Source organism: Calypte anna, chromosome 11, assembly GCF_003957555.1.
Source record: "Calypte anna isolate BGI_N300 chromosome 11, bCalAnn1_v1.p, whole genome shotgun sequence".
Classification (NCBI taxonomy): domain Eukaryota; kingdom Metazoa; phylum Chordata; class Aves; order Apodiformes; family Trochilidae; genus Calypte; species Calypte anna.
The window spans coordinates 2,912,646-2,924,661 of NC_044257.1; the positions used below are offsets into that span (position 1 = coordinate 2,912,646).

Genomic DNA, 12,016 nt, shown 5'->3' on the forward strand with positions numbered 1-12,016 from the left:
CCACACCATTTTTTTGCTATAGCAATTGATACTGAAGTGGTCCAGAAAAGTTTTCTCCAAAATCTATTGAAAGATGATGCAGCCTTTACCCACTCACCCCTTCAGATGAGTGGCTACAAATTCCCAGGATTTACCAGCTGTTCCTATTCACTGCTCCAGGACCCTCAGACACTCCTGGTATGAACATCAAGTTTGTATAGCAGAGCAGGAGAAAATCTGCTCAGGTAAAATGAAATGATGAGAGAAAGGATTAGCTGGAGAGTGGGAGGAAAGGATTATTTTTAAGGATTATTTCTTCTGCCTATTTAATATAGAGGTGTTATCATTTTTCAAAAAAAAAAAAAAGAGCAATACCATATTTGGCAAGCTTAATTTTGGTAAGAATGCAAATGAGAGCATTTCATACTGCTGTTCTGGAATGCACTATAAAACAACAGCAACAATAAAAAACCCATCCACCATTTTTAGCACCCAAACCTGGTACTGCATTGCTCAAACAAGCCTTTCTTTAGAGTGTGCTCTTTGTTGCTGGGGCAGATCCAGCTGTAGCCAGGCTGGCATCAGCAGAGGAGAGAGAAGTTCCAGCAGCCCCCAAAGAGGGTGTCACCTACTCCCTGACACATCATGTCATATGGCAGAGACAAGAAAGGAAGTAACATATGAAACCCCATATGTAAACACCTCTAAGTTCCCAACTGCTGCTGGAGCATCAGCAGCTGTTGATTTTTCCTCTTTGATTTACAGATCCTCTCATCTAAATAATGATGCTCAGGGGAAAGGGTGTTTGCAGGTGGTTCTAGCACAGGGCCTGTCCATAAGACACATGCATGGTTTGTGTCACCCTGAGGCTCTCAAGGGGAGTGTGATGTGTCACCATTGGGTCACTATTTCCTCTCCCTGTCTATTAAATGAGAGAAAAAGGCTTTGGGCAAGTGAGAGACTGGCAGTGGAGCTGGCAGCAGGCAAGCAAAGAGTCCCACTCCATCTTTTACATCTCCTTTTGCTCCCCTCCAGGACAAAAGGTGATGCTCAACTTCAAGCAGAGGGTGATCCTCAGGTCTCCACCTGCTGGCCCTCACTCCTCCCTCAAATCAGTCTCCAAATCCCTCCTAATTTGCCTGCACCCCCACCCCTGCTGTGCTCTTCACATCCTGCCACTCACCAGAGTGACAGTCCCTGTCCTGACCCAGGCAGCACCAGCAAGATGGGTTCCTTTCCACCCATCGTGTCCATGGGGGCTTGTTGCAATTTCAGCTCTGATTTGGGGCAGTTCTGCTTTCCAAACCTTCTCCTTCTAGCTGGGGCAGGGCATGCACCACAGACAGTCACCAGCACCCTTCTGGTGCTCAGCCAGAGCAATTTGACCTTAAATCTTAGCTGCTTCATCCTTGAGTGTATTCCTCACTCAGCATTTTTGGGACTTCTTTGCAGCTTGCTTGTAACGTTTCCCTCCCTGCTAAAGATCAGCAGTGCTCATCTTGCCATGCCCAGAGCTGCAAAATGCTGGCCTGGCAGAAGAGGGGAGGAGAAGCAGCCTAGGGTTAGGGGAGAAAGGGAGTGAGAGCCATATCTGGCAGGAACAGGGCCAACAGAGCCTCTTGGGTTCAACAACAAAAAACACAAAAATGTGTGTTGTTTTGGTTTGGTTTTTTAACCAAGTACCTGGGATGCTTGGGTGAGGGTGGTGTTAGTAGAAATTACCACCCCCAGCACCATCCCCCTGGTTCCAGACACCCCCAGTACATGAGAACTATATAACAACACCATCACACACACAACCATCACCCCATCACTCTCATAGCTTTTTTCTTAGATCCAAAAGCCCATTTTTCCCTCCAGTTTACCATTGGATTTCCCACTGTCGTGGGTGTTCATTTCTACACAGCGTGGACGTTGCCATATGGGAAAATAATCACACTGACAGCTTTTCTTTTCCTGCATGAGACCTTCCACTACTGAATCTAATTACTGATGCTACTTCAGGAGCTTCTCCTGAATGAGTTAATTGCTGCTTTCTCTTTTTAGGTGCAAGAAATAATCAGCTGTCTTTTAAAGTCCGAACTAGAAACAGCAATTAAAGAGCAGGGCTACCTCTCATCAGCAAGCCAACACTAAAGAAGGTTTGGCTTCATTTTTTATTCCCACTGAACCCTCTTTTTTAATGGAGGGGAGAGGGAAGGAATGAGGAAGGTGCTCAATGATCAATAGTTTTCTCCAGCTGAGGAAATATTTTAATACAGACAAGCAGGAGCATCTCGGACATGAAGCAGTTTCCTAGCAAGCCTGGATACTCAGCATCAGCAACAAGCCTGGTGCAGGATCTGTCCCAGGGCAAAAGCTGCACAGGCTTGAGCATCAGGGGGCACGAAACTGAACATGGCTCCTGTCAAAATCTGCTGATGCAGCAGTCTTTTCCCTAACCCAGTGTTTCTAAAAATATATTTAGGTGTAGCTATCTCCTGAACATCCTGACATCAACACGGCGCCCTTGGTTACAGCATCACACTGGGAACTGACACTGGCTTTGGCAATGCTGGGATGGCAAGTGCTCTCCCTGAGGCTGAAGCCCTTTCCTGGAGGTGTGAGTCCAGCCCAGAGGGAAATAAAACACCTCAGGATGCTCCCCAGGCTTGAAACTGCTGAGGAGTTTGGATTAGTCTGGATCTTAAGAAGCCTTCCTCTGACACATGTCAGAAAAAAAACCCACAATGGTTTGTGCTTGGGAAAGGCTTCTGCCACTGCCTGTCTGCACTGGAGATGACTTTCTCTGCTACCTATAACAGCTTATTTTCTGTTTTGTTTTTTTTTTCCCTTCAGTTCTTCACTTGAACAAAGAGCCTGTGTTTGAATAATTTATCGACAAGGTTTGTACCACCTGGTTCACAAAATCACAGTAGGGAGCCAATGTTTTTCATGAAATACTACTTTTTCAGCTCCTCTCTCTGAAGGAGTCTTGTTCCACCTCTTCACTTGCCAAAAGTCTGCCAGGAGGCTGATAAAATGGGAGTAAGGAGGGGATGTTCCCCTCACCTGGCTTTAGTCTGCATTTGAGTTCCTGCAGAGTCACAGGAGGAAGGTGTCTCTGGGGCTCTGGACCTCCCCAGTTCCCTTCACAAGACCATGACAGGGGTGAAGAGCTCAGGCTTAGGTCAACCACCTTGAGTCACTGCAATTAAGGCAGGTGAATCCTGCCACAGGCTGCTACATCAAAGAGGGTGAAAGAGTCTCTTCTTATGATTTAGATTACAAATAACCATCCTGCAGGTTCCTTATGCAAGGGAATGACCACATGCTCAGATGCAAACAAGGAATACTGGGAGGAAGCAGCCAAATATATCAACCTAGCATTCCAAAAGCAGCAGTGGAAAGCATCACCAGGTCAGAGTGAATTACTGAGATATCTACAAGATAATAAATACCTCCAATATAGCCCAGCTAGTTCATTAAGTGGCATGGAAAGGACAGGCAAGTGGTTTCAAAGGAACAAGAGCTCTCTAAATACGTCTCTCATCCTGATAAGACACCTCTGAGCAGTGCAGCTCTTGGCAGGGGTGTTTATCTGGTATAACAGCCCAGATCTTCCAGGGATTTGTAAATAAACTTCCATCTGTTTCTCTGTCAGTGTCACTGTCTAGCAGTCCCTTACTAACAGCACCATTTAGATGCATGGTGGATTTTTTTAAGATGGGAGTACCCTGAACACAGAAAAAAGACATTTTCCCTGTAGTCCTTCCAACACCCAGCCTTCTAGTTTCCCACACAGTGGCTGCGCCCATGAACCAGCCTCCTCCTGGCAGTCAGGATGCCTTCTAACATGGGAGATGTGTTTAAGGACTGCTTTAGAATACGAGTTCTCCAAAAGCTACCAAGAACTCATGCCTTCAAAATCCTACCCAAGAAACCCAGGTCTGAAGACACCTGGAGGTAATGCCGAGCCTAAGGCACAGCCAAGCCCACCTGTCTGGCAAAGGAAGGATGCTGAGAAGGTGCAGAGCTCTGCCAAGGAGCCTACTGCCTCCTCTTCTACTTTGCCTACTCTTCTGCACCAATCTGGCCAAGATCTTCCAGATTCATTTGCTTTTAACACCAAACCAAGCCCACTTCTGTCCCATTGCTGAGATGACCCCATGAGCCCAAGGGCATGAGAAGGCAACACTTCTGACTGGGACAAGGGCCTTGGGATTTGGATGCTCTTTTAACACTGTTTACTACCTCCAAGTCCATGGAGGTAGAGTGAGGATCACTCACCCGTTTGGTGTAGTCCATGGCCTTCAGGATGGAGAGGTTCAGGGTCTCCAGTGAGGCCAAGACATCTTCGTAGTCTCCCATGTGGTCAGCAAAATAATCTGAAGAAAACAAGAGGGACATGATGTGATTTAATGCTCTGAGGCTACGTGACACAGCAAGGACAGTTACTGGTGGAAAGGAAACCTGAGAGAGTGAGTTGAGGAATGTTTTTGTATTCTACAGCTTGTTCTGCAGGGAGGGGAAGTGATGCAATTCCAGTGAAGTTTGAGACCATTGTAAAAAAAGAGACATAGGGCATTCTTTTCTCAAAGAAAATAACATAATGGGTACCTCATTTCCATGCCTACTTCTGCACTTGATCCTATCTTGCCTCTTTTTATTCCCTTGAGAGCTTTACTACTCAAAGTATCCAAATAGCTGCCAGGTTCACCCCAATTTATATGAGCTGAGACTGGCCTTACACCTTCCTCTATTTCCCACCACATTTGGACCTCAAGCCACCATCACAGGTTGCAGAGCTCTCTGAGAGCCAAATATCCCTTCAAAGGAAGGAAACAGAGCTGTGAGCTGGGCTGAAAAGCAAGCCTTCTCCATGGAGAGGGGGAGTCCATGAGGAGTCCATCCTCATCCCTCCTGGTTTTCGTGTGACTGACACAGGTGACAGCCAAAAGCTGTTTCTGAAAAGCCACCAGCTCCATTTCTCAGTGCTCAGACATGAAGCTTCACACTGAGGTGACATCTCTGCAGAATGCAACAAGACAAACTCCAGGAAACAATCCTCCTAATTAGGTTCTCTTGGCTTAATTAGAAGGGCCTATAGCTATTTACAGCCTGAGTACATATCCAAGGGGAAGAAGATTTTGACAGGAACCAGAATGTCACAGAATGCCTGGCAGCAGCTCTTTGCTGTTCCATAAGCCAGACAGCTTATTCTCACTGCAGTGTTTATTTGTGTTCTTCTTATTATTGCTTGGGAAAGAAACACTGAGCTGATCTGAAAGGTAAATTAAATTAAAAGGTAAATTAAAAGGTAAATTAAAACCATTTTAGCTGGGCTCCTATATTTCAGGAGAAATGAACTGCTGTGGGAAGACCACAGCCCAACCAAGGAGCATATGGGAGCAGAATTTAACCACAGCACTCAGTTCTGCTGGTTTAGTTTTATTTATTCACAGGAACATTTGAGATCAGCTGTCCCTTTCCTACCTGGCTCTTGCTTGTATCTCCCACACATCTGCAGAGAGCAGCTGGATGGATGCTCAGAAGATTCTGCCCCTGTACTCAGTGCTGGTGAGGCCACAACTCAAGTCCTGTGTCCAGTTCTGAGCCCCTCAGTTTAAGAAGGAGATTGAGGTCCTGGAGCGGGTCCAAAGGAGGAAACTGGGCTGGTGAAGGGACTCGAGCACAGATCCTATGAGGAGAGGCTGAGGGAGCTGGGGGTGTTCAGGCTGGAGAAGAGGAGGCTCAGGGGAGACCTCATCACTCTACAACTCCCTGAAAGGAGGCTGTAGCCAGGGGGGGGGTTGGGCTCTTTTCCCAGGCAGCTCTCAGCAAGACAAGAGGGCAGGGTCTCAAGTTGTGCCAGGGGAGGTATAGGTTAGAGATTAGAAAGAATTTCTTGATGGAGAGGGTGATCAGACATTGGAATGGGCTGCCCAGGGAAGTAGTGAATTCTCCATCCCTGGAGATATTTAAAAAGAGACTGAATGTGGCACTCAGTGCCATAGTCTAGCAACTGCAACGGTGGTTCAAGGGTTGGACTTGATATTCTCTGAGGTCCCTTCCAACCCAGCCAATTCTATGATTCTATGGTTCTATAATTCTAAGATGAGCACCATAAGGGATGGCAAAGACAAGTGCCCCCCCATCTCTCCCCAGTAAAGCCATTGCCCATCACCCTGGAACTCTGCAACAGGTCAGTGTGCATCTCCTGTTTGTAGAGGATATCTCAGTTTTCTGGACAGCTTGTGTGGGTCCTTGCAATGTCTCCTCTTCTTTTAAACTGAAGGGTGGTACTATTTGGGAGCTGCACGAGCATCATCTGGGATTGACTGGGGTAATAGCAAACCAGGTTTTGAGGCAGTCTAGGTGCTGCTGACTATTTCCTTCATTGGCAGCAAAACCCCCCAGAACTTTTTATAAGATGCTACCTGGTAGATATTAGGCCCCATCAAGACTCTCATATATGCTGTAGGGCTCACAAAATCCCTTTAAAGTAGCTCTCAGAATCCCAAAACACAAAACCCATTTCAGGAGAGAGCTCCTATTTTGCCAGAATGAAGTTTTATATTAAAACTAACATTTTTAAAAGAGAAGCAAGCAAACAAGAAATTGCCAGCAAGGGCAGTTATTCAGCAGGATCTGGGCAGGACCTCAAATGGATTGATCCTTCCCCTGGCTTCACGTAGGTGGTGGAGAGGGGTTTATCTCTCCTCTTTCCCAATAGGTTCATCCCTGAAAGGCAGCAAAGTGGGATCGTACTGGGTGATAGCTGAGTAATATTCTGATTTTATTAGACTGACAGAAGGGTTGGGGGGGCAAGCAACCACAACACTACCCCTGTATTTCCCAGCAAAGCTGATGGTAGGAGCTGTTGGTGTTTGGTCTCTTGGGTCAGCTGGCAAGGAGACCCAATGCAGTGAGAAAAGAGTGGGGGGACTGAGAAGAAAAGAGTGCTTAAAAGTATCAGCAATAACAAGTAGCTTGGAGCTGGCACAGGAGACCCTGCAAGCACCTCTCTGGCATGACCTGCTCCCAGACAGGGCTCTGAAGTTGTTATTAGTGGCAAAGTGGTGAAGGTCAACAGTGAGGACCTGCCAGGGTGGTTTTGTATGTTCTTCTGCATCTTGGCATGGGAGGGGAGGAGAAGAGCTGGAAAAGCCCCCTTGCAAGGCCATACATCCCTGTCCCCCCATCTCCTCACAAAAACCTGGGGCGCAGGAAATGTTTCCCAACACCAAGTGCCCATGGAAAATCACATCTGCTTAAGCAGCAGGAGCCCCATGCACAAGTCACCTCCCTTCAAGGCAAAGCCCTTCAAAAATCCTGGCAGGAAATATTCCCTTCCCAGTCAAGGCATGGGACAAAACATTCTCAAGAGGTTTTGAGATTTTTCTTTCCAGCCTTTAATTTCTGTGAGAGGTGGGAGGTGCAGCAGAGGTGCTGTGCACCTCAGGCAGACTGCTGGGAAACGTGACAGTTTGCCTAAGGAGAAAACACCTTCTGGATACTGCAGAGGGATTTCAAGTTTATTGAATTTCAGAGCAGAGCTGGAAGCCACAATATTGCTGGAAACCAAACCACAAGTGATTCCGGAAGGGAAGCCTGGACTTGCGCTCAGCTCTGACCCTGTTTGTGCTGCAAGAACATGAAGAAAAGTTTTGCCAGTTTTCCTGTGGAATCAGGGCCAAAGTAGAAAAAGTTCTGAGACACCCCCCCAGCTACCAGAGCCCCACCAGCCCTGTGAGGGGTTTCACACAACATGCACCAAAACAATTGCCTGTGTCCCTGGGAGGGATGGGACTCACCGCACAGCTCCTTGGTGTCCACGTTGCTGGAACAGGGAGAGAGAGGATGAGGCAGGGAAGGAAGCAGGAAAAAGAGAAATACAGTTTTCATGTGAAGGCTGGATGAAGGATACAATTTGGATTTCTTTAGGCTTAACCCCAGGTACCCACCCCACAATGTCCCCCACCCCTCAGAATCCCCCAAGGTGAGGACAGCCTCAGAAGGAAGCAATGGCTGTTGCCACCCAGGGCATCACCTCCCCACTGCATCTTCAGCATCCTTGCTGGTGAGATGGTTTCACACCTTATTTTGGATATTCCCTGTGGGATTTGGGGGACCTGTGAATCCCTTCTGGGACAGACCTGTACTCCTGGGGGACTCTGCACCCTCACAGCATAGCAACTACTCTGCCCTTCTCCATGATGTCCACAATGGCAACACTCCAGCAAGGCACAGTGATATGCTTTTTATTTTTTTTTCCCCATTTGCTTGGAAGAAGAATTTGCACTGTTTACTTTTCTAGATGGATCAAGATCCTCCAGCATCTGCATCCTTGGGGCTGCACACAGTTGCCACCCAAGGCTTCTTCTGGCCACAACCACACAATTACTTCCACATACATGGACATCTAGTTTATGTAATAGAAACTCAACAGCCAATCTGCTCAGGAAATAATGATTGCTGTTAATCTCCTCGTGTCTCAGATTCTCACACAATGCTTAGTGCCATTCAAGCACTGGAATGATCTCTTAATAGATTTATAATTTACGTCCTTTATTTATTTATGTCCTGGAAAGCTATTTATTTAACTAAACTCAACCCTGCTCTGCCTGACCTGTCAGCATAAGTGGATTTGGGAAAAAAGATTTTCTCAACACCAGCAGGGCACAGTGGTGCCATCCCTGTCCAGATTCTCCCTCAGAGCAGAGCCCCAGGTGGTGGTAGCAGGGACTTCTTCACTCCTGAGCTGTGGGACCTGCTGGGTGCTGAAGGTGAACACCAATACCTCCATCCTGTGAGTTGCCAGCTGCCAGAAAGGTGCCAAGCAACCTGTCTCATGCTGGGAAAGCACAGGGTACAGAATCACATATTCCTTTTGAGCAACTGATGTCTGTCATGGGGTAAGAAAGTCACCTCAGCTTGGCCATATGGCACAGGATACTCGAGAGGAATGTGTCAGCACACATCGCTCTGTAAAATGAGCTTTTGCACTTCATCCCCTCAGAGATTTATCATCTTTCTCAAACCCTGGAATTATATCATGCATCCTATAACCTTCCCCCACCACCACTCCTCAGCCCAATGCTGCTGTAAGCTCAGTTTCCCTGACTTGAAGCTCTCATGCTCAAATCATCCAAAGATGCAGATGGGAAACCCCATCCACTTACAGGGTCTAGAGCTCTGCAGAGGTCCCTCCCAACCCAAATGGCTGCAAGTCTACCATCCAGCACCTCTTTCTCTCTTTTTTTCCCAGCATCTCCCTGCCTCCCTAAGAAAAGGCTGATGGCCTCTGCCTTGGTGACATTAAGGTGTTTGCCCAGACTTATCTTCACTAACAGAGAGGAGAAGTTTTGAGAAGAATGGAAAGATAATGTGGAGGAGCAGAACATGAAATTTCCTTTTTCCCTTCCATCTCAGCCAAGGGAAAGATGTCCCAGGTCCTCACCACGGGTGGCACAATCAAAAACATCATAGGAATTCTGAAGTTGCAAATGCATCAAAGTCTCATTTTCCTGGCATATTTTTCATGCAAATTGCTGCCTGGATGTGCTGTGCAAAGGCCACTCAACACCTGATCATCTTGAGCTGAAGATAATAACCCTCTCTCCTGGGCAGATGAAGGGTTTGCATCAGCAGCCACACAGCTCAGTTCCTTCCCCAGCACAGAAAATGGAGGTTTTCCTGAAATCACATTCTACTTCTATTCCCATCTTCAATTCACAGCCTTGGGTTTGCTACGAGGCTTCAAAAGAGCACGGAAACAAATTATCCTCTAGCATTAGCCACCTGCAAACCCCGTTTTCATTTATGAAAGACTAAAAACAACATGTGCAGATGGAAAGTATTATTATATCTGATGATATCCTTCTAGTTCCAGCAGCAGCAGCACTGTTATCTTGCCAGCTCAGAAGTGAAACATGGGCCTCCAGCTGCCTACTAAGGGATCACAGATGGTCACTCTTGATCACTGGTTTCTGAACTCAAAGAATCTTTTTCACACAAACCCCAGAGTGAGAGAAATTATTCCAAGCAGAGCAAGAGAAATACCAGCAAGGAGCCAAAGAACTTTAATTCTGAAGAACTGTGCTACCTTCCAAGTCCATCATTTTACTTTTCTGAAGAACCCCACTACATCCTTCCTACCCAAGCACCTCCTTCACCTTCCCACTCTCTTTAAAAAGTCCCACTTGCACAGTATGAAGTAAAAAAAGGACTTCCAAAAGCTGAGGTACCACATTCAAAGAAACAGCCTAAACCCTTTGCCAAGGCTGGCCACAACCAGAAGTGTCCAGGCAGCTTCAGATGGGGTGGGCACACAAGTATCCATAACATATGGCAGCTTTGGTTTTAATTTCTTCAGCAGTGGCTGAAGGGCTCTGGTGGACACCTGGCTCTTACTTTAAAGGATGGTCTTTATCTCTTGCCAAAGGACCCTGTTCCTGCATGGAATAAACTGAAAATGCATTCTGTGATGTGCTTCAGCAGGAATAATTCAGAGGTGCATACCCTGGCACAGACACATTTGCCCTGCACACAACTGAGTACAACCCATAAATCATGTGAGCAGCAAGACTTAAATAATCCAGTAGGTATTTTTCACTCAGCTCTGCTTCTCCAACAGGGCCTGCAGTGCCAATCTTTTAAAATTCCCAGAGGGGATAGAGGGCTCCTCCTCTGCAGGAGCTGATACAGAGTTCACCATTCTCTCCAGACAGAGATTTTCCCCCCTAGAATCCATCTTCTATGAAACAGGTGCATGCTTGCAAAGTCCATATGGATCACAACATCACTGGGATGCTTCCAGCACTGGAGCATGATGATTTATATTGAAACACCTACAGGGAACATCTCCCACTGGGGCTCCTGAAAGGGAGAGAAATGCTGCCTTCTCCAAAGCAAAACTAATGACTTCATTTTTCCCTTGCCAAGTGCTTCATCACTGAGCACTCAGGGAGCACAGAAAGGGGTTCTGTTAGCCCAGCAGTTCACCACATTTTGCTGCAAAGCTCTGGTACCACAAAATAAAAATTGAGCCAAAGAATTGCCCAGAAACAGAGAGATGCAAAAGGAGGATTTTGTATGAAGTTTTCCCATAATAGGTTTTGTATTTATGAAAGAGCCCCATAAGATGTGGCCCATGACTTGGGATGACAATAGCTTCTGGGTGCTCTGGGAGCCAAGCTTTTCCCTCCTACTTGCCCTTGCTATCAACAGGATTTCTGTTCATGCAATGGTTTGAAGGCTGAAAGGTCCCTCAAGTACCTAAACCCAGGTTGTGGCTCCTTCCAGCTCCTTGCACAGGTTTCCTTTGGATTTATGCAGGTGATGACCAAGCCAGGGGATGTTTTGCTTCTGTTCAACACATGGCCATGGACTCAGGGACACCACAGCCTGGCAATGGTCAGGGAATTAGTGGAAAGTGCATTTTCTTTTTCCCCTCTCCATAACTGATATGGCTCCTCAGGATCTGTGTGTTAAGAGCAAATATTGGTGGGGTGTTTGTGATTAAAGCTCCTCTTGTGATTCATCTTGTGATTAATGCTCCTCTTGCCCCTTTCTTTGTGCCCTGTAAAACCATTCCACAGCCTATTCAAATCAATGTCTTCTCTCTCTGCTTTGTCAGAGGTGACCAGAACTTCTAAATCTCTTGAAAAGCTCATTAAAACTCCAAACAAGACAAGAACACAATAAATTGTTTACAGTGCAATTGGTACCCTGAAAAATAAACCACTGCAGCACACTGATTGACTAAGCTTAACCTAACAGTTGGTTTCTGAGCACAGTCACCACCTTAAATAAAACAGATATTTAGTACAGTGCAAAATATTTTAAAGCCTCTGCATGTGCCAAATCCCTAATGAACTGCATCTAAAGCCTCAATTTTTTTTTACCCCTCTTAGGGATGACTTGATCTTGAAAATATCACTCTGCCCACATCAAAAAAAAGGGAAGGTTTAATCACAGCCTGGTAACTTCATTGCTAGGAGGGATGGCACTTCCAAATTTATTAGATTGGTGGTTATTACACACTTGGGTTCCA

General features: G+C 46.4%; 1 protein-coding gene across 1 annotated transcript in view; it reads right to left on the bottom strand.

Annotated features, from left to right (window-relative positions):
- The window catches only part of NECAB2 (N-terminal EF-hand calcium binding protein 2), a 68,586-nt gene that overhangs the window by 13,074 nt on the left and 43,496 nt on the right, over nucleotides 1-12,016 (bottom strand). The window contains exons 4-5 of the mRNA XM_030457473.1: nucleotides 7,776-7,801; nucleotides 4,249-4,346 (exon numbers count right to left, since the gene is read on the bottom strand). Coding sequence (XP_030313333.1) covers nucleotides 4,249-4,346; nucleotides 7,776-7,801 — 124 coding nt within the window. The remainder of the gene's footprint in view (nucleotides 1-4,248; nucleotides 4,347-7,775; nucleotides 7,802-12,016) is intronic.